At 42.7% G+C, this 24,209-nt stretch overlaps 1 protein-coding gene across 1 annotated transcript in view; it reads right to left on the reverse strand.

Moving 5' to 3' along the window:
• ECRG4 (ECRG4 augurin precursor) overlaps positions 1 to 24,209 on the reverse strand; it is a 60,787-nt gene that overhangs the window by 20,884 nt on the left and 15,694 nt on the right. Inside the window, exon 2 of the mRNA XM_044288137.1 lies at positions 9,887 to 10,002. Within this exon, the coding sequence (XP_044144072.1) occupies positions 9,887 to 9,971 (85 nt within the window). The 5' untranslated portion in view covers positions 9,972 to 10,002. The remainder of the gene's footprint in view (positions 1 to 9,886; positions 10,003 to 24,209) is intronic.

The raw sequence follows: 24,209 nt of genomic DNA on the forward strand, positions 1-24,209 counted from the left end.
ACTAAGAATTACGTAAAGGGTCTGAATTAGTGTTGGTCGAGCACCAAAGTGCTCGGGTGCTCAAATAGAACACCTCGGGATGCTCAGGTGCTCTACAGAGCACCCAAGCACAATTAAAGTCAGTGGGAGAACCCAAGCATTAAACCAGGCACCCCCTGCTCTGAAGAGGGGAGGGTGTCTGGTTCACATGAAAAGGTCAGAAATTGAGAGAAACACCACTGAAATGGTTCGGGAACAGCATGGGGAGGATGTCTGGATGTATATTGGACTCCCAGGTCGCTGCTGGGAACGATGTTGTCCGAGTAGTACGCCACTTTTACAGACTGACAATAATACACACAAAATCGAAGATAAAATTGATTTTAGAGGGAAAATTGTTAGGAAACATTCTTTCCTGTATATTTACTTGTATATCAAGTGCAAGTGCTGCCAGAAATTACAAGGAAGAGGCACTCCGATACAAACTGTATATCACATAAAGGAGCACCTCATTCACATTGTGGTACAATTGTTCAGGTAGTGGGAATCCTACACTCATAAAGCCTATGCACTAAGGGAAAGGGCTGCCAAAAATAAGAGCATCATACACACTCTTGAAAAATTATGATTGATGGCCCGCTGGTGACCCTTAAAAACATTAGGAGCAAGGGCCTGTTGGTGACCCTCTAAAACATTAGGAGCGAGGGCCTGCTGCTGATCTGACCATCTAAAACATTAGGGGTGAGGGTCTGCTGCAGAGCTGACCATCTTAAACATTAGGGGTGAGGGCCTGCTGCCCAGCTGACCATCTAAAAAAAATTGTGGGCGAGGGCCTACTGCCGAGCTGACCATCTAAAAAATTTTCTTGGGCGAAGGCCTGCTGCTGAGCTGACCATCTAAAACATTTTGTGGGTGAGGGCCTGCTGCCGAGCTGACCATCTAAAACATTACGGGCGAGGGCCTGCTGCCGAGCTGACCATCTAAAACATTTTGTGGATGAGGGCCTGCTGCCGAGCTGACCATCTAAAAAAAAGTTGTGGGCGAGGGCCTGCTGCTGAGCTGACCATCTAAAAAATTCTGTGGGCAAGGGCCTGCTGCAGAGCTGATCATCTAAAACATTTTGTGGGCGAGGGCCTACTGCCGAGCTGACCATCTAAAAAAAATTTTGGGCGAAGGCCTGCTGCCGAGCTGACCATCTAAAACATTTTGTGGGTGAGGGCCTGCTGCCGAGCTGACCATCTAAAACATTACGGGCGAGGGCCTGCTGCCGAGCTGACCATCTAAAACATTTTGTGGGTGAGGGCCTGCTGCCGAGCTGAGCATCTAAAAAAAAGTTGTGGGCGAGGGCCTGCTGCTGAGCTGACCATCTAAAAAATTCTGTGGGCAAGGGCCTGCTGCAGAGCTGATCATCTAAAACATTTTGTGGGCGAGGGCCTGCTGCCAAGCTGACCATCTAAAACATTTTGTAAGCGAGGGCCTGCTGCTGAGCTGACCATCTAAAAATTTAGGGGTGAGGGTCTGCTGCTGAGCTGACCATCTAAAACATTATGGTTGACAACCTGCTGGTGACCCTCAAAAACCTATGGATGAGGGTCAGTTGCTGAGCATAAAAACCACATTTAGAGTGCCTTTATGTTCAGCCGCTTTCCTCTGGTGGAGTAGAGAAGTCAGGGGCAATCCAGGCCTTTTTCATTTTTATAACAGTCAACTGGTCAGCATTTTCAGTTGACAGGCAGATGAGCTTATCAGTTATTATGCCCCCAGCAGCACTAAATACACACTCTGACAAAACGCTGGCGGCGGGGCAGGCCAGCACCTCCAAGGCGTAGAGCACCAGTTTGTGCAACGTGTCCAGCTTGGACACCCAACAGTTGTAAAGCACACAGGGATCAAGCTGACACGGTCTGCTACGTACTCCTTCACCATCTTCCAAAATGTTTCCCTCCTTGTGACACTAGGCAGCGCATTAGGTTGAGGGTGCTGGTGGGGTGTCATAAAACTGTCCCAGGCCTTGAAGAGTGTTGCCCTGCCTCTGTTGGAACTGCTGTGTGTTCCCCTCGTCTCCCCTCCTCGGTTGGCCAAGGAACTATGTACTCTGCAGCGAGCATTGTCAGCTATAAATTTTTGGAGCAATTTTTCCACAAAGACCTTCTGGTATTGCACCATTTCCCTCGTCCTCTCCACCACAGAAATGAGAGATGAGAAGTTCTTTTTGTAGCGGGGGTCGAGAAGGGTAAACAACCAGTAATCGGTGTTGGCCAAAATGCGTACAACGTGAGGGTCACGGGAAAGGCAGCCTAACATAAAGTCAGCCATGTGTGCCCGAGTCTCAACAGACAAGACTTTGCTGTCCTCGTCAGGAAGGTGACTGTTAATCTCCTCATCCTCTTCCTCCTCTTCTACCCATCCACACTGAACAGATAGAATTAAACTTCCATGGGTACTACCTTCTGTAGCGGAAGCAACCGTTTGGCCCACCTATTAGGGTGCTTTGATGCCATGTGGCGGATCATGCTGGTGGTGGTGAGGTTGCTAGTGTTCACACCCCTGCTCATTTTGGTACGGCACAGGTTGCAAATGACAATTCTTTTATCATCTGCACTTTCTTCAAAAAAGCGCCAGACTGCGGAACATCTACCCCTTGGCAAGGGAGATTGCCACAAGGGGGTGCTCCGGGGAACAGTTGCGGGCCTGTTTGGGCCTTCTCCCTTTTGCCACCCCACTGCCTCTTCCAGCCTGTTGCGGTGCTGCGGATCCCTCCCTCTCTATACTGCTGTCCTCGCTCGGCTTGCCACCTTCCCAGGTTGGGTCAGTGACTTCATCGTCCAGAACCTACTCTTCCACTTCCTCACTCTGGTAATCCTCCTGACTTGTTGACCTAACAACAACCTCAATTATTGACAACTGTGTCTCATCCTCATCATGAACCCCTTGAGACACTAATTGCGGTTGATTTATTGGCAACTGTGTCTCATCATCATCCACCTCGTGAAACACGAATTTCCATTCACCACCATCATCTTCTTCTGACTGTGGATGCTCCAGAGTTTGGGAATCAGGGCACAAAATCTCCTTATGTCCCTCTTCAAGCGGGCTTGGCGAGAGGCCCAAATTACAGAATGGTGATGAAAACAGCTCCTCTGAATATCCGCATGTGGTATCACTTGTTTGCCAAGACTTTTCATGGTGGGTGGAAGGAGTATCAGGGTGAGGATTCTGTTGACCAGACTCTTGGCTACTGATACTGGACTTTGTGGAAGACAGGGTGGTGCTTAACCGACTGGAAGCATTATCTGCTGCAATCCAACCGACCACCTGGTTGCACTGGTCTGAATCGAGAGTAGTGTCCTGCGCCGACCTGCAAACTGGGACATAAAGCTGTGCTCTGGCAGTAGGTACAGTTTCACCGCGCCCAGGGCCACGGCCTCTGTGTGCACCATCAGCATCACGGCCACTTCCTCGTCCCTTACTGCTCGCCTTGCGCATATTAAATGGTATATATGCTTGCAAGTATGTCACACGTACAGTAGCACTGGTTTTGTAAGTGTATGCGCAAATAAAGTACACATAATGTCACAGATATTTTTTGGGGGATGCGCACACATTAAACAGGAGGTATAGCGCAAGTAATGTCGCTGTCACCACCGCCCAATAAAAAGTTACACTGAATGAATGTCACTGATATTTAGGATGCGCACACGTTAAACAGAAGGTATAGTGCAAGTAATGTCTCTGTAACCACAGCCTAATAAAATATTACACTGAATGAATGTCACTGATATTTAGGATGATCACACGTTAACCAGGAGGTATAGCGCAAGTAATGTCGCGGTCACCACCGCCTAATAAAAAAATTACACTGAATGAATGTCACTGATATTTAGGATGCACAAACGTTAGAGAAGAGGTATAGCGCAAGTAATGTAGCTGTCACCACCGCCTAAAAATAAAAACTTACACCGAATGAATGTCACTGATATTTAAAATGGGCAAACGTTATACAGGAGATGTAGCGCAGGTAATGTCGCTGCCACCAGCAGCAAAAAAAATGGACTGAATGTCACTGATATTTCGATATGCAAACGTTATACAGGAGATGTAGCGCAGGTAATGTCGCTGCCACCAGCAGCAAAAAAAATTGACTGAATGTCACTGATATTTCGATATGCAAACGTTATACAGGAGATGTAGCGCAGGTAATGTAACTGTCCGCAGCGGCCACCAGCTACAGAAAAAGTACACTGGATGTCACAGATATTTTTAGGTTGTGCACACGTTAGACAGGAGATGTAGCGCAGATAATGTCGCTGTCAGCAGCGGCCAAACAATTGCAAGCTATTTAGCACAGGTTGCGCTAAAAATATATATTGCTGCCAGATACAACTATAGTCCTTAAAAGGACTTTTAAGTCTCTAACAAGTTTTAGCAATTTAGTGCAGGTTGCGCTAAAAATATATATTGCTGCCACACACAATAGTCCTTAAAAGGACTTTTGGGTCTATAACAAGTATAAGTATATTTGAGCACACGCAGTATTCGGCCGAACACCGCGATGTGCCGAGCATCGCGATGCTCGAGTAAAATTAGTGTTCGGCTGAGAATGCTCGCCCAACACTAGTCTGAATACTTATGTCAATGCAATATTTTCTTTTTATCTTTTTCATTAAATTAGCAAAGATTTCTAACATTCTGTTTTCACTTTGTCATTACAGGGTACTGAGTGCAGATTGATGGGGGGAAAAGGGCCTGAAGACTTTCAGAAGGCATTGTACACATGAGAACAACTGGTGTTATGTGGGACATTCAGCTCAAGTGGCTTCTCTGTTTGAGTCTTGGGGATTTTGTAAACCTGGGTTTGCTGCTCCAAAGCTCTTTGAACTGTGAGTATTGTGTTCAGTTTGTATATTCCTCTTTGTGGTGGTACAGATGCTATAGACAAAGATTAAAAACATGATGTCATTAGGAAGGTCTGAGAGTCTACCTCCGATTCCTGGTCCATTTAGCAATCAAATAATTGATTTCATTCATAGTAATCTTGGTGGATACAGGGTTTACATTCTCCACCCCTCACCCATCCACTTAAAAAGGTGCCAGATGATAAATAAATAAAACATAGCTTTAAAGAGATGCGTCCATCCATCCACATCCATTGTATGGTCTTTTGCAAAAAATTTAAGACGCTAGTCATTCCTGTTAAATGTTTAACATATGCAGAAATAGCACTTTGGATGATGTATTCCTCTATCGTCTTTCTTATGTAGATACCAAAGCATGGGGGAGGGGGTCTCTGACAAGAAACAGAGTTTAATTACACAATTACTGGAGTATCTTTGCAGTAAAACAACCAGATATACTGTAGGTGTACTGACACATCAATAAATTAATTAAAATTATTAGTGCAGTTGCCCTCATTTGGAACTGCACTTTTCTGTAAATCCAGTTTTACCAACAAACCCTATAAGTCTATATTAGTATCTGTATATTAGTGGCTATCTTTGTGTGCCTGGCAGAAGTGAGTAACCATATGTGTAATTCAGTTCTGTTAGATCATTTTTTAATACTTTGTTTAAGCCACAATCATCACCTCTTATGACATTTATTGCTCTTTTGTAGTAATCGAGGTAATCTCACAGTTTACTCACAAAATGCAAAATATACATAGACAACACTATACAACACAGAGAACTATATATTGCTGGCAGCTCTAGCAGAAGATTAGACCGTAGGCAATGAAAACAACAAAGGTCCACAAATCATACACTTGGGGTGGAAACCATTTCTTAAGTATAAGGCCTCTTTCACACGGGCGTTGCGTGTGAGGGCCGGACAAGATGCGTGATTTTTCCGCACGACTGCAAAGCGTTTCAATGCGTTTTGCACACTCGTGAGAAAAATCTGTATGTTTGATACCCAGACCCCAACCCGGACTTTTTCACAGAAGTTCGGGCTTGGGATCGGTGTTCTGTAGATTTTATTATTTTCCCTTATAACATGGTTATAAGGGAAAATAATAGCATTCTTAATACAGAATGCATAGTAAAATGTCCATTGAGGGGTTAAAAATAATAAACAAATTTAACTCACCCCATCCACTTGATCACGTAGCGGATCTCCTCTTCTTTCTACTTTCTTCAGGACCTGGCTAAAGGTCCTTTGATGATGTCACTGCGCTCATCCCATGGTTCATCACATGGTCCATCACCACGGTGATGGACCATGTGATGCGCGCAGTGACGTCACCACAGGTCCTTTTCATCAAAAAAAGAAAGAAGACATGCCAGGCTGAGCGTTCAAGTGGCTTAAGTTGAGTTTATTAATTGTTTTTTATTTTTTCACGCCTCCATCACTATTTTACTACGCATTCTGTATTAAGAATGCTATTTTTTTCCATTATAACCATGTTATAAGGGAAAATAATAAAGATCGGGTCCCCATCCCGATCGTCTCTTAGCAACCATGCGTGAAAATCGCACCGCATCCGCACTTGCTTGCGGATGCTTGCAATTTTCACGCAGCCCCATTCACTTCTATGGGGCCTGCATTGCACAATATAGAACTTCCTGCGATTTTCACGCAACGCACACGTGATGCATGAAAATCCCCGCTCATGTGCACAGCCCCATTGAAGTGAATGGGTCCGGATTCAGTGCGGGTGCAATGCGTTCACCTCACGCATTGCACCCGCGTGGAATTCTCGCCCGTGTGAAAGGGGCCTAAAGGTAGCACCTAGCTGAGGCATCTTTCATCAGTGAGAATTTCTAGGATGCTCAGTATACCACAGTTATGTCTGATATATTTGACTGACCTGGAGAGCTAGAAATATGGATTTGGCCTGAATTTAATTTTGACTCATCTCTCTCGACAACCCGCACGGATGTTGTCCTCAACATAGATTTCTACTGTGTACCATGAATAAAAAGTCATAGTTCTGAATATTACACTGATCTTTGTTGTAACGTATAGCAATAATACAATGCAAACAAAGCCACCAACTTTGCATCACCATATTAACCCTTTCCACCCCAGGCCAATTTTCACCTTCCTGCCTAGGCCGTTTTTTGCAAATCCAACGTGTCATTTTATGTGGTAATAACTTTAAAACGCTTTTACTTATCTAGGCCATTCTGAGATTGCTTTTTTCTCTCACATATTGTAAAATTGAGTAAAAAAAAATCATTTTTATTTATAAATGTGGAAAAATTAGCAAATTTCTATTTCTCTACTTTTATAATAGATAGTAATAACTCCAAAAATAGCTATTACTTTACATTCTCCATATGTCTACTTCATGTTTGGATCATTTTGTGAATACCATTTTATTTTTGGGGATGTTAGAAGGCTTAGAATTTTAGAAGCAAATCTCCAAAATTCTGCAAAAAATCTGCAAAATTTCCAAAACCAACTTTTTAAGGACCAGTTCAGGTCCGAAGTCACTTTGTGAGGCTTATATAATAGAAACCACCCATAAATGGTCCCATTTTATAAACTACACCCTCAAGGTATTCAAAATCAATTTTACAAACTCTCTTAACCCTTTAGGTGTTCCACAAGAATTAATGGAAAATGGAGATGAAATTTCAGAATTTCACTTTTTTGGGCAGATTTTCAATTGTAATCCATTTTTTTCTGCTAACAAAGCAAGGGTTAACAGCCAAACAAAACTCAATATTTATTGCCCTGATTCTGTAGAAACACCCCATATGTGGTCGTACACTGCTGTACGGGCACACGGCAAGGCGCAGAAGGAAAGGAACGCCATATGGTTTTTGGAAGGCAGATTTCACTGGGATAATTTTAAGTTGCCATTTCACATTTAAAGACCCCCTGATGCACCCCTAGAGTAGAAACCAGGTAACATCTATGCCTGTGGCCTCAATCGTGTACCGCAACTAGGAGAGGGGGTCTTCCATCTGCCCCTCTTCCTTTTCCCTTTTTTGGCACTTATCTGTGTATTTTACTCCACTGGGAATTATCTTTCCCAGTGGTTCTGTATTTGCTGGTGAGTATTTTTTACAGCAAGTGCTTGTTGGTGAATATTTCCTCCAGCAAGTGAATTAATCATAGCCCACTTTTTATGTTCCCCTGATGAGAGGATTGTTTCCACCTCAGAAACGTGCATGTTGGGATCTATTCAGGGCAAAATAGGGAACGCAATTCCAGGGTTAGGTTCCGGACGGGGGCCCAACTAGTGGAACACTCCGTGGATAGACCAATAGGGCTATTGTAGGGCCCTATAGGGTCATCCAGGGACATATAGGATTATCTTCCTGTGATTCCCTCATATCTCAAGGACCTCCCACCATTGAACCGGACCACCCTGTCAAGAAACTGTGAAACAAAGATTTCATCATCTGTAGGGTAGGACACTGGGTTTCATTGGTGCCACCGTGCACCTTCATGATACAGGCGCAGCTGTGCACTCTCTTGCATGGTGATTTTTTGGCACCAAATCATAGTTTTTTTTTTTCTTTGATGCCACAGCACATTATGTATATACTGTTGTATGTCGTCTCCAACATCATTGCTTTATTGTGTACTTAAGGTGCCAGTGCATACCGGCCATTGCTACCCTACAATTGTGTACCTAAGGTGCTAGTGCATATCGGCTCTTGTTACCTTTTAGTGTCTTACACTGAATGTATAAGTGTGTACACGGTTGGTTTTGTTTCCAATGAGTCACCTGTGGGCGGGATTGTGGAAAATTGTATTCACATTGATCTTTCATTAATATTGAGGGATATATCTTTTAATGTATAAGAAGTAAAAGTTACGTCTTAAATATTCCAGATCACTATTCACTTCCTCCTTTCCTAGAGTAGAAACTCCAAAAAAAGACTCCATTTTGAAAACTACGGAATAAGGTGGCAGTTTTGTTGATACTATTTTAGGGTAAATATGATTTTTGGTTGCTCTATATTACACTTTTTGTGAGGCAAGGTAACAAAAAATAGCTGATTGGCACCTTTTTTATTTTTTGTTATTTGCAGTGTTTATCTGACAGGTTAGCTCTTGTGGTATTTTTATAGAGCAGCTTGTTACGGACGCGACGATACCAAATATAAAAGAAAGAATAAATGAGCTCTTACAATCGCCTATTGTGAATGGCGAACCCTGTCTTATCTATACACAGAGGGGATATCATTACAGGCAGGTGATCTATATAAACCAAGAAGTAGTGCTAATTATTAGACACAGTGGCCAGTATAAAAATTGCAGGATTTTATCTTTTTTGTTTAAATATATGGAATACATGGAAAATAAAAAACATCATTAAAAAAATTCTTTAAAAATATGTTAGGCTACTTACACACTAGCGCCAGCCTTCTCCGGCAGGCTGTTCTGGTGGGTGAACAGCCTGCCGGATCCATGCTACCGCTAGTGCGACAAGTGCCCTCCGGAGGTCCACTCCGGCCCCATGATGTAGTTTTATTCCGGCCACCTCTCTGCATGTTCGCCGTGCTGCCGCCGTGCTGCCGCCGGAACTCCAGCGGCACTCGTGCACTTCCGGCAGGCTGTTCACCCGTTGGAATAGCCTGCCGGAGAAGGCTGCCGCTAGTGGGTAAGTAGCCTTAAACATAAAAAAATTATTTAAACAGCGGGTCCTTTTCTGATGACACATTCCATATAAATAAAAACTTAGAATTTGTTTTGTCTAGAAAATTTGAATATAGTATGTGTTCTAGTATATGAATAAGTCATTCGTTTATGCACTTCAAAATATGTGGCTGGGCCTCTTTGTGTATTATATGCTCATATTAACACTGTAATGGCATCATGACTTTACGTAGCAGTATAAACCTTAGGCATAGAGGGTGCCACAACCAGCTATCGCAGAAATTGAACTAACTGTCCTAAACCAGGGTCCCTTGGTGAATCCTGCTGCATATTAAGAAGCTTCAATACTCACCTGGGCATACAAGTACCATGATAAGAAGTACCAAGAAGAGACACGATAGTCCAAGGCGTTGTCGTAAAAAGGAAAGAAGTCCCATCTTGTTGGTGATGAAATCCGTTATTCCTTACCTAGAAGATCATGAGAAGAGAATGTCCATTAACCTTCCCATGCCAGTAAAACTCTATAAAGTAGGTGGGTATGAAGGGAGGGTGCAGAACTGAATAATCTATGGAGCAGTGACCTTTTTTCACGAGAGGTTACTTCAGGCCATTTCTAATGAATGCTGGCAGTAATCAACATGACATCTAGATGCAAACACACATCCTGCAGCCGTTTTTCTTGGCCATGTGGACAGGGATTCCCATTGTAGGTAAACATATTGCTTGAAATATTTCATGCCTACAGAATTTAATAACTAGAATGTAGCAAATTATACAGAAACATAGCACAGTTCTTATATTTGATGAATTGTAATAAAAATGGTTGGCCATGGAAGCACTGTACAGATATGAGCATTTGTACAATCACCAAGCCTGCCCACTAGGATCAGGTAGCTCATGGTTCACTGGTGAATCTTTTAGGCTTCATTCATTCACAAAAATGGCCATGAAAAGCATACACTATCAGTTTTTCATGGTCATTTTTCAATCTTCATTTATATAGCGCCAACATATTCCACAGTGCTTTACAATCAGGGGGTTCATGTACAAATATAGTCGTTAAATAACATAGCAACAAACAAGTCAACAATTAAAACAAGAGGAAGGAGGGCTCTGCTCGCAAGAGCTTACAATCTATTACAATCTAATGTCCCCCAGCATTAATAATGTCTCCCATAGCGGCCCAAGCAGTAAAAATGTCACCCAGTATTAAAAATTGTGCAGAATTTTTTTAATGTAGAAAAATAAAAATACTTCAACCATTTGCATGCACGGGACACTCACTCTTTACGGAAGGCAGAAAGACCTGATGCTCCTAGCAAGATAATATCACCCCACTAGAGTGTCACCTCCTTTTGCATCCTGTGAGGAGCAAGTGTGCAAGTGTCCCGGCATGTGCAAGTGGATGAGGTGAGTATATATATATATATATATATATATATATATTTTATTATTTTTAATCCCTGAAAGGCCATTTTTCACTAGTGTACCAGTTTTTAACAGCTGTTAAATCGGTGCACTCCAGTCTCAGCAGCAATTGGGTCCGTCTGGCCATAAAAAAAAAAAATATTGTAAATAGCGCCATATATTGCAATGGTTGAGAAAACGTCCGTGTGACAGCCTATAAAAACATGACTGTTTTTTATGTTTTGTGAATGTAGCTTTCCCAGTGTGCCGGTATCCTGGTGGACTACTGTAGAAGCGTAGCCCTAGTAGCCCTTCTACATATTCAGTAAACATTTCCCCCTGTGCTTACCATTTCAAAAACATACTTATCTCTGTGTCAAGATCCCTTCATTCCCCTAAATGACTAATTTGCTGGGAGTAAATGAATGTGCAGTGACATTACAGTGAGTATTATCCATACTACCCTGTGTATAGGTTTATATCATCAAGTAAGCATAATAATGTAACAAAAGCATGCAGAGTGCTTTAACAAGGTTCCCACTTAGTGCCTAATGACCTGTTGATCCAAGATTGGGCCGTCTTCATACTTTCAATAATTAGTTTCACTGATTTCCTTTATTTTTACGGGAAGAGGCTGCATGTGTTTCCAGTATGAATGGGACTGAGGACTAATGGTCTCAGCAGTCAACCACTCAATATTTGATCACTTATCCCAGAGATAGCTACTGTGATTTCAATGTAATATTACCTCCACTATAAGTTCCTTGTGAGATCACATTTTGATTATGTTATTCAGTTTTAGCTGCCACATTATGAAAAGGATAAAGGAGAGCTAGAATGAGTTCGAACACAGGCAACTGGGATGGAAGGTCTCTGATGTAATGAGCAGCTTGGAAAATTGGGTTTTTATTCTGCCAGGTTCTGCTCCTGCAAGTGCAATGGAGGTGGATCTTCAATATGCAGTGCTCTCAGCATTGAGCTGGTTTACTGTCACTCCCATTTGCTCTGTGTGACAACTTTAGTGCTCTACTGGTTGGATGCTACAGCTGAGCGGAGGGAAGGGGCTCTGAAGCAGCTCAACACAGAGAGCACTTCTCAGTGAAGCACCACCTCCCGAGAATTGGCAAGAGCAGAACCTGGCAGAATAAAAGTTCCTATTTACACTACTCTGATAATAAACTCTGCAAAAGGTATGCTTGTTATGGAACTAAGGGCAAAATTAGGTGAGGTGGCCTGGTTCGCATATTTTCAATTGAGGTCAGCACTCTTTAGCACTTTGAACAGTCACCTTTTTATTATAGACACTCCTTTATTTTTACAGGATTTAATTTGTAAGAAAACTGCCACGAGAATTAAACTATCTTACTTAATGGATAATTTTTTTCGGGATGTTCTTTCTCCAGGACAGAGAGCCTGGTCTTCTCTTCTTTCAGAGGAGGGTCCCCCAAACTGGGAGAATATAGGGGAAAGCTTAAAATTGGTTTCACACAATTCTAATCACATTGTTGTTCAATTTAATATTCTGCACAAAATTTATGCGACACCTATATGGCTATACAGAAGAGGACTCCGGACCTCCTCTAACTGCCCCCGCTGCGGCGATCCCGGGGCAGATCATCTACATCTGTTCTGGGACTGCCCAATGGTGAGGAGGTACTGGAGCCTGGTCCAAAAAAATCTGACGTGTAAACTTAAAATTGTTGTTCCTCTGTCTCCTAGGATATGGGTCCTGGGAGATTTATCTGAGGTCAATCATCAACCCATAAAAAGTCACTTGTTGATCAAGGTGATGTTCTTGGCGAGGCTTCTGATTTCTAGATCCTGGTTTTGCTCCTCTGCCCCAGATTGTAAGAACTGGCTGGGTTTGGTGGAGAAAGTGAAAAGCTATGAGAGGATCCTGTACAAACAAAGAGGATCCTACTCAAAGTGGAATAGTCTATGGAAAGATTGGGACACGGCTAATTAATTAGGATCCCCTTCTTTTTTTGTCAACCACGTTCACAGATTAGAATTGGCGGACTTATGGATCTTATAATGTTAATTATGTAATATGTATTTAAGCTTTTGTATCACAATAAATAAAATCTAATAAAAAAAAAAAAGGTATGCGTGTTCTGTTCTCTTTAGCATCCACCTAATGCTATCAGCAGTTTAGCATGGTCAAAACTGCTGACAGATTCCTTTTAAAGAGGCTTTGTCACCATAATCAACCCTATTAAACCAGGCATATAGCTTTAGGGTTGATTATGCGATTATGCAAGATTCGCAAGTACTGGAGCGATTTCATCCATCCGGAGCCGGCGCCATCTCGCGAGAACTGGAGCGTCTTCTCCCTGGCTAAGAGCGGAGCGCGCTGATTGGATGCGCTCCGTGACAGGGAGAAGAATGACACACCCGGGAGAACTTTTGAAGGCCCGCCCAGTTGAGCCGAATGACTCATTAGCATACAAGGCGGCATATATTTCGGGGTACAGCGCGGACAAACGGGGGCACTGATTGAAAAACGAATGACTGAATAAGCAATACCGGGGGCATGTAAGTAAGGCTATATCTTTAGTTTAACTTTCATTTTCAGGTGAAAGGTCTTCTTTAACACCTGTAGTGGGAAATTCGAGTATTTAAGGAGGTGATCGGCAGGTCTGGAGCCTTGTCCGTCGCCGAACCTGGAAGAGAGAAGACGTCGCCCCGCCCACCCTCCCCCATTTACAAATCACTTTGCTAGGGGGGACAATTGTGGACATTACTGATGGTTTATTGGTTATTTATTAATTTATGAATTGATTTATTTATTGATGATTTCATGATTAATATTTTATGTAACCCTTAATAAAGGACCGAGGCCATTTTGCACCATATTTAAGTGGTTGTCGTTATTTCTTTATACAGTTGCAAGAAAAAGTATGTGAACCCTTTGGAATTATATGGATTTCTGTACAAATTGGTCATAAAATGTGATCTGAGCTTCAAGTCACAACAATAGACAATTACAGTCTGCTTAAACTAATAACACACAAATAATTAAATGTTACCATGTTTTTATTGAATACACCATGTAAACATTCACAGTGCAGGTGGAAAAAGTATGTGAACCCCTAGACTAATGACATCTCCAAGAGCTAATTGGAGTGAGGTGTCAGCCAACTGGAGTCCAATCAATGAGATGAGATTGGAGGTGTTGGTTAAAGCTACCCTGCCCTATAAAAAACACACACCAGTTCTGGGTTTGCTTTTCACAAGAAGCATTGCCTGATGTGAATGATGCCTCGCACAAAAGACCTACGATTAAGAATTGTTGACTTGCATAAAGCTGGAAAGGGTTATAAAAGTATCTCCTAAAGCCTTGCTGTTCATCAGTCCATGGTAAGACAAATTGTCTATAAATGGAGATAGTTCAGCACTGCTGCTACTCTCCCTAGGAGTGGCCGTCCTGTAATGTTGACTGCAAGAGCACAGCGCAGACTGCTCAATGAGGTGAAGAATAATCCTAGAGTGTCAGCTAAAGACTTACAAAAGTCTCTGGCATATGCTAACATCCCTGTTAGCGAATCTACGATACGTAAAACACTAAACGAGAATGGATTTCATGGGAGGATACCACAGAGGAAGCAACTGCTGTCCAAAAAAAACATTGCCGCACGTTTACAGTTTGCACAAGAGCACCTGGATGTTCCACAGCAGCACTGGCAAAATATTCTGTGGACAGATGAAACCAAAGTTGAGTTGTTTGGAAGAAACACACAACACTATGTGTGGAGAAAAAGTGGCACAGCACACCAACATCAAAACCTCATCCCAACTGTGAAGTATGGTGGTGGGGGCATCATGGTTTGGGGCTGCTTTGCTGCATCAGGGCCTGGACGGATTGCTATCTTCGAAGAAAAAATTATTCTCAAGTTTATCAAGACATTTTGAAGGAGAACCTTAGGCCATCTGTCCGCCAGCTGAGGCTCAACGGAAGATGGGTGTTGCAATAGGACAACAACCCAAAGCATAGAATTAAATCAACAACAGAATGGCTTAAACAGAAGAAAATACGCCTTCTGGAGTGGCCCAGTCAGAGTCCTGACCTCAACCCGATTGAGATGCTGTGGCATGACTTCAAGAAAGCGATTCACACCAGACATCCCAAGAATATTGCTGAACTGAAACAGTTCTGTAAAGAGGAATGGTCCAGAATTACTCCTGACCGTTGTGCACGTCTGATCTGCAACTACAGGAAACGTTTGGTTGAAGTTATTGCTGCCAAAGGAGGTTCAACCAGTTATTAAATCTAAGGGTTCACATACTTTTTCCACCTGCACTGTGAATGTTTACATGGTGTGTTCAATAAAAACATGGTAACATTTAATTCTCTGTGTGTTATTAGTTTAAGCAGACTGTGATTGTCTATTGTTGTGACTTAGATGAAGATCAGATCACATTTTATGACCAATTTGTGCAGAAATCCATATAATTCCAAAGGGTTCACATACTTTTTCTTGCAACTGTATGTTATATAGTTTTATTGCTCATATGGCACCATACATTTTGACATTGATAGTTTCTGTTTTCTATGCATTTAGTGACACAAGGAGAAAAGTAATTTAGAATCAGGGGCATTTATAGAAGACAGGAGGCCCCATAACGAATAGCAAAATGTTTCCTATTTAGTCTTAATGCCATTTTATCCTTTGTTACTATTAGTCCATTACATTAGTATACCTACTATATGTATAGTAAAATGGCCTATTTATTCTCAGTAATGGCTTTTCCAATAATTACTTGTCATTCTTCACGTCGTCATATTGCCAGCCTAGGCGTCTTTTCTTCATGCATATCCAGAGGTCTGAGTGAGTACTGCTGGGGAAACTAACCTTGTTAGAGACAGTTTAAGGCCATAATCTGCCCGCCAGAGCACCATACTCCCCAAAATTGACCTATGGCCATTATCATTACCACTAGGGACTTTTAACTGATACTGCTCCATGCACTCCGGAACCTCCATCAAATCCGGAGCGCCTTGCTATGAAAGACCAAGGGTCTATTCTTTAATGCTGTCTATTCTTTAATGCTGTCCAGAGAATCTGTCACCTACCAGGAAAAGGACAAGGCTTACAGCGGATCCTTCAGAAGAGGGTGATCCCTCAGTTCAAAGTTACAGCACTGGAGGTCGCCAGGGATTCACAGATGAAGCTTCTGCTGGAGTTGCAGCTGCAGAGAGCACCAGAGCTATCAGTAACAACGATGAGGATGTCACGCAGCTTAGGCTACTTTCACACTAGCGTTCGTCGGTCCGCTCGTGAGCTCCGTTTGAAGGAGCTCACGAGCGGACCCGAACGCCTCCGTCCAGCCCTGATGCAGTCTGAATGGATGCGGATCCGCTCAGACTGCATCAGTCTGGCGGCGTTCAGCTTCCGCTCCACTTGCCTCCGCACGGACAGGCGGACAGCTGAACGCTGCTTGCAGCGTTCGGGTGTCCGCCTGGCCGTGCGGAGGCGTGCGGATCCGTTCAGACTTACAATGTAAGTCAATGGGAACGGATCCGCTTGAAGATGTCACCATATGGCTCAATCTTCAAGCGGATCCGTCCCCCATTGACTTTACATTGAAAGTCTGAACGGATCCGTGCAGGCTACTTGCGCACTTGCGAAATTTTTTAAAGTTATTAATGCAGACGGATCCGTACTGAACGGAGCCTCCGTCTGCATTAATATGATCGGATCCGTTCAGAACGGATCCGATCAAGCGCAAGTGTGAAAGTAGCCTTATAAAAGAACTTCTGTGCCCTCAAGTATAGAACCCAGGAGGAAGACTTCCATCCCCTCCTGTAAGTGACCTCATGCTGTGATGAAAACCATCCATTGGACTACTGAAGCCACAATGTGGACTGCTTCTGAAGATTGAGAGAATTATTGGCCTTTTCAGTTTTTGCTGCCCTGTTTTATCTCTTGCCCAGAAGAGCAAGGATTGTCAGGACTCCGCTTAGGAATAACTATCTTCTAGTTGTGCCGATTGACGCCCATCCTTTTTCCCCCCTTCTCAGGTTAAGTGAGAACTCTACTTGCCCTATGGGTTCTTAAACGACACTGCAGTGACCTATGACTCTGTACTACCTCATGGATCCAGTGAACCTGGAACTGTGTTTGGTTTCCTCCCTTCTGTTGGGTGGATGTCTTTCCTTTCAATACATGAGGCAAAAATCAAAGATGGCTGATTAACCCCTATTTTGCCACAGTGCTGCAACTGATGCAGATTCACACTCTTTAGCAGTAATAAAATGCAATAAAGCAACTTGTAGGGTTTTTTACAGTAGTAAGGCACAGAAGTAAATATCTTGTTTGTGATGCCAGATTTGCAACACGTCGCCCCCCTGGGCCAATCGTGTCCCAGGTTTTTAGGAATGCCAAATGTTGATGCGGCCCTGTTCGTTTTGTGTGATAGTTGGTGGAGTAAGAGTCCAGACTTTACTTTAATAAACTTGTATGCAGATAATATTAGATCTTTCTCTTGGCTCCAGCAAGTTTTGGGGTAAACTGGCGGGCAAACTTTGATACCTTGCTTTATCTTTCTCTGCTGTGCTAGACTCTGGCTTCGGTCTAGTAGCAGGACTTTCTGACAGTTATGGTAACTTTGAGTGGGCTGTTGACCCCCTCATAATATTCTGTCTGTAAACTGTAAAGAGTCTAGGTGCTTTGCAAACTGCTTTTCCTGTAAGACTCCTGGTGCAGGAGGGGGATGTGACGAAACCAACCTCGCCACGGTGTTTTGGAGGGGGCTGGTTGCCAGCCTCCTGCCTCAGGATTATGGCCCATACTAACTTTAAAGGAGAAGACAGACCGGCCGCACAGCTTAAATCTGTCTGTAGAATTGTATTTTATGTTATTATGCGTTCGGTTAAATTGTATGTTATGTGAGGGCACCCAGATAGCTAATAGTATTGTATTCGTGTATTCTGAGTGCCATTCACCTAATGATATGCACTCAGACTTGAGCTATCTGGGGATATGTTAAATGTCTGTGTTTGCTGTGGGGTTGTGACATTGTGTGTTTGGGTGGTGATTCCTGTCCTGTTGTCTCCACGTGTGTATTGGTGTTCTCCCCTTTGTCCTGAGAGATAATTGGATTATCCCTCGGTTGTCTCTGGGGCAGAGAGGAGGAAACCATGATGCATTGTGGGGATGTGCTGTATCTGTTCTGTGTGTCGCAGTCTCCATTCTGGTCCCCTGGGGGCGTGTCCACCAGATATGGACCTGCATAAATACGGGTGAGTAGCCCTCAATAAAGTGTTCCTGTTTTATCCTTCATCATGCTGAGACTGGTGTTTGGATAACTGATCAAACTGGGGGATTGCTATACGCTGAAGATTTGCTATACTCCCCTGGCATAACTACTAGCTCTTGTAAGAGCTGTTCCTGCTCTCTGGCTGTAGGAGAGGTTCACCCACTGGAGCCTGGAGCCTTGTCGTAGGTCCAGCGTGGGTGGAGGACGGTGAGACCCCAACCAAGCTGCGGCGGTTCGTGGGGTCTGCAGGGCGTACGGTGTCAAGTGGAGTGCTTGGAGTCCTCGGAAAGCACTAGGAGCATCTATCGACGGAGGTACCCGGTCGGGGTGCTAGGAGATCCGTTACAGGGGACCATTCCCCTCACTGTGATATGGCTTTTCTCTTTCTAGCTCCACTATTGACTGTAGACTCTTGACTAACTGTAGCATCCTGCAACCCCATCCCTTGGTAGGAAGTATAATTAGCCCACTTCTGGCCAAAAGTGAGAAGAATGGAATGGTAAGTTCTATCTAAAGATCTGTCTCTGCCAGATATACTGCCACCTGTTGGTGAACCAGGCATATTAATTGTAATACCAATACATATGTTAAATAGCCATACTATTAAGGCACAGTATAAGAGGACCTGGAATAAATGCACAGATGACATTCTTAGTCAGCCATTAGAAACAGTAGCAGGGTGTTAGAATGATAGTGTATTGTGTTTGTCTCACTTCAGCAAATGGCATTTATCATGTAGAGAAAGCTAATACAAGACACTTACTAATGTATTGTGATTGTCCATATTGCCTCCTTTGCTGGTTTGATTCATTTTTTCATCGCATTATACGCTGCTCATTTTCAGGGATTTCAGCCACCACTGCAACGCAGATACAAGATGGCCAGGACAGGAGCTACTGTGCAAGCATGCTTATGCATGTTCCCACGGCCCCAGCCACCAGAGAGGCTGGCACTAGGCTTATAGTTTGCAAGAATAGCCACCACTGCTGGATTGCAGAGTGGTCATAACCATGTATACGAGCAGTGTATAATGTGATTAAAAATGAATCAAGCCAGCAAAGGAAGCAATATGGACAATCACAATACATTAATAAGTGCCTTGTATTAACTTTCTCTACATGATAAATGCCATTTACTGAAGTGAGATAACCCCTTTAATGCTCCATACTCTTTCCAAGTCTATAGGTCTTTACTGCCTTCAATTTCATAGAGATGTATATTTAGTGGCCCAGAGGGACACTACCACTCCTACATTCCTATTGCTAGCCTGTTTACCACCATTGTATTGGTCTGCACCACCAACTATACTACCATCTTCAAAGTGTCATTTTGTTATACGCAAAAACTGTTATATTCATGTAATGTGCCTGGTTGTCCAGCAGGTGGCAGTGTATCTGACAGAGAGATCTTTAGTCAGAATGGAACTTGCCATTCCATTCTCACCCCTTTTGGTCAGAAGTGGGCTAGTCCTGCTTCCTACCAAGGGAAGGGTTGCATGAAGCTGGAGTGGAGTTGAGAGGGGATTTGAGAGTGTCGGTGAGAAAGTGAAGCAGCATGGTGCGGTGAGGTTTTCCCCTCACTGCTGCAAGAGCTTTGAGAAAGTAGCTCAGAGAGCAGCCCATTCCTGATATATAAAAGGACTTAGTACCTCTTAAAGGGAAAACAGTGCTAAAGACACCCTACTGAGCAAAATGGGTCACAGGATACCTCACTCTCACAAGAAACAGTAACTGAAGCTGATAGCACAGCAGCAGAGAGATAAAGCAAAGTATTCAAGTTTTCCTGCCAGTTTACCCTTAGACTGCTGGAACCAAGAGAAAGATCAAGTATTATTTGGATAACACAAGTTTATTGCAAGTTTATTCAAGTAAAAAACATTAAACTCTACTTACTCCACCAACCTACAACTCCTTTGTTGCTAAGGAGCCTAACCCCGGGGGGCGACAGTATCCAGGTACAATCACTGTGACACAAACTCGGTATTCCGAAAACACTGGGACTCAATCACCCCTGGAGGCAGCCTATTGCATATATAGAACCCAAAAGAAAATTGTGATATATTCTGTTGTGTGGTGTATTATGGGGGTAATGTGGCCATAATACAGTGCTGTACATGGTACCTTATAGTGAAACACATGAATAATTCTTGAATGTTGATAATATTTGAATGGCAATTTTTGGAACATCGCTGTTTATTATAGTTTCTGCTCTTATTCAGTGGCTTATTACCTCTGAAAATTAACCTGGTCAGAGCTGTCACATGTTTACTGACCAACTTTTAATTTAGCTTTTGGATTTTTAATAGTAGCTTTCTTCTAGTTACATTTCAGTGCTGCCCTGTAGACATTCCAATATTAGTTTTTTAGGACCCTTTAGAAACCTTGAAATGTTTTTTCTTAAACTAGCAATACCCGTGGTTATAGCCGTGGGACAGTAAGCATATTCTAAATTACATTTTATTCCATTTATAAAACAAGACACGCACCAAAATAGGAGACACTTGGCTGGGAAGTGACCTGCTCTACTTTTTCTAAACTCTGCCACCCCATTTAGACAGATAAACCCTGGGGAATTTGTCTATGAGAGCTTGTATCCAGTGCTGTTTTATCACATGAATACAGAAACAGTATGGAAAACAGTAACTAACTACATACAATAGATTTCTCGTAATAATAATAATAAAAATGGATTATTTATAGTTAGAAACAAAAAACATCTCCCAAACTTTATTTGATGCAATTTTTTAATTTAAACAGAACATTAAATATATAAAATGGACACATTTATGACAAATGTATTACATCTCAGCATTTTGGAATGAGATCATTAAAGGGGTTCTGCAGTTTGTTTATAACTGATGATCTATCCTCTGGATAGATCATCAGCATCTGACCGGCAGGGGTCCGACACCGGAGACCCCCGCCAATCAGCTGTTTGAGAAGGCAGTGGCGCTCCAGGCAGTGGAGCTTAGCCCCGCCCAGGCCATTTGATACTAGTCGTGATGTCACTGGGCCAGCAGTAAACAGTGAGAAGGCCATGCGCTGCTGGAGCACTGCTGCCTTCTCAAACGCTGATCGGCAGGGGTCTCGGGTGTCGGACCCCCGCCAGTCAGATGCTGATGATCTATCCAGAGGATAGATCATCTGTTAAAACAAACTGCAGAACCCCTTTAATGTATAATTATTATTTTATTATATTATCCTTAAAAATGTAATTATACTATACCATTCTGACACATCTATGCAATAGCAATACAGCCTATGGCAAGAAAGGCACTGTTTTTGACAAAAAGTATTTTTTCTACTCTCATAGAGTCGTTTCAAAGTGACCAACATTATATTATATCAGACAAAGTAAACATAAACAAGGTAGTCTAATCCACCAAATTTAAGGAGAGAAGGTAGGTTATTGGTGGCTCACTTGATCAATACAATGATCAGGTGATTCACCCAATCAGAAAGGCGGTTTATAACAATAAAGGTATATAGTGGAAAACCGGCACTCTACATCTATCAGTAATGCTAAGGAGGCAATATACACGTAGGATAGTAAAATATGTATTTATTTTTATAAGGGTACGTTTTAAGAGTGGAGAATAAAAAGGTAGAGGTTCTAAAAATGTGGAAGTCCCAAAAAATAAGGTTCACAAAAATAAAAATGATGTTTTGCAATATACAGCATTAAAGGTGCACAATAACAAAAAAATGCAGAGTGGAGATGAGACAATGCAGTGATTGTCTGGTAGCGGTTTCCACCTTCAGTGGGTACAGTAAATGGCTGTGTCCATTTGTGTACAGTCCATAAAAAATTGTCTGTCTGTACCACCGGTGTTGGTCACATAGAAAGTATATAGTATATGGATAGAGCGATAAAAAGGTAAAAAGGATAAAAATATAAAATACAAAAATATATATAGGTGGTATGTCAGTCGGGTGCTGTACTTAGTGTGGCGTCCCACACATTAAAGAAGACTGCACCCTGACTGTTTACCTTCTTTGCGAGGTGTCCTGGCTGTTGGAGGAGCCTTGCTGCGCTCTGCAGTGTTTGTTTTCCCGGTCTTCTCGGCGTGCCACATGGATATGACGTCACTTCTTCGGCGTCTCACGTGTCTTTGCCGGACTTGGTTTTGAGATTTTCGTTGGTGGTCTTTTTCGATCCGGAGGATTCAGATGGAATTCGTTATTCGGAAGCGCTTCCAGGATAAGGTTCTTAGCAGGTTTTAGAGGGAGGTCACCAGACGCGTTTCGAAGGACTTATATTGAAAAAATCATCAACACTCACTGGCACCACATTCAAAAGGACAAAACGATAGGCCCCTCCATCTCCACAAAACCTCACATCATATACACAAGGGCCCCAAACCTAGGCCTGAAAATTGCGCCGTCTGTCAAAATACCACACAAAAAACATAATTTACAATAAACACATGGCAAAAACTCAAAGGATTCTATAGATGTAATCAATGCTCTAATTGTAAAATTACCTCATTCAAGAAAAAAACTGAGAGAGTACAATCCACAACCACGACACTTGAATACGAAATAAAAGAATTCCTCACCTGTAGTAGCACAAATTTAATCTACATCATTACTTGCCCCTGTAAAAAACAGTACATCGGTAGAACAAAAAGAACCCTAAAAAAATGAATATCAGAACACATAAACAATATCAAAAAAGGCTTTGAAACCCACTCACTCTCCAAACACTTCAAAACACACCACAAACAAGACCCATCAGGACTATCCTTCGCAGCACTGGAAAATGTAAAAACAGATTGGAGAGGAGGAAACCACATAGCCAAGATGTCCCGCATTGAATCAAAATTCATCTTCGAGTTCAATACAATCATACCAGGAGGCCTAAACGCTGACTTTGAACTATTTGGGTTCTTATAAACCATCCCCAGAGTGGCTGCCCCCAATTGACTTGCGGTAGGCGTCCGGCTGTCTACCAGCACCCCTACCGACACTTGATACGTGGCCGCCACTCCACCAACACAGCAAAAAAGAAGAAAACCCATACCAAACACTACCAAAAAAGACTGAGAAACTCACCATTCCAAATGCAAAAACAGCCAACAAAAATCATACAACCCAAGACTGAGCCCCACAACTGGATCTAAAAACACAGCAGCACCACAAGAGACCCCAACATGGACCCCCAGACACCATAACAGCAATCCAAAACACACATCACCAACGGAACACACAATAATATATATATATAAAAAAACTGGATCCCAAAAACCGCATCCAAATCTTGAATCAAAAATTGAGCAAATATGAGCACAACCACATAGGACAACACATGTAGCACCAATAAGGAGCCCAATTCCCCCACCAGCACCTATCACAAAACACACTACCCTAACACCACCACCTAACACACCCCTGTCAATACACACAACAATACACTGCACTCTTCATTAGATATCACCACCCCACAAACACTCCCCAGAAACACATCACGTAAAAACACAGCAATATTGTAGGTAAAACACAAACACAAAAATCACACCAGACCTCTTAGACACCAAATATCCCCAAAAATCAAACCTACCCAAAAAACGCACCCCAATCAAAAATCCCTAAAATCCACCTAAAAACACATTGCTGAAAAAAACGCACCATCAAAAACGCACCAGAGAAACGCAAAGGCAACACAGGAATACACCATATAAATCACAATAATGGATCCCAAAAACCGCACCCAAATCCTGGACCAAAATTGAGTATAATGAGCACAAACCACATAGGATAACACGCACCCCCCCAAAAAATCCATTCCCCCACTAACACCCAGAACGGAACACACTACCCCAACCACCCACATTACCTGTCACTAATGTCCCCACACACAACCTCCGCTAACACTCATTATAACACACTGTTATGATCACCAAACGCACCATTGAAAATACGCAGCAATACCGCAGGGTAACAAAAACCACACAAGGTCTCTCAGATACCAAATTTCCCCATAAATAAAAATAAAAACACAACGCGGAC

This window comes from Bufo gargarizans, chromosome 3, assembly GCF_014858855.1.
Source record: "Bufo gargarizans isolate SCDJY-AF-19 chromosome 3, ASM1485885v1, whole genome shotgun sequence".
Taxonomy (NCBI): domain Eukaryota; kingdom Metazoa; phylum Chordata; class Amphibia; order Anura; family Bufonidae; genus Bufo; species Bufo gargarizans.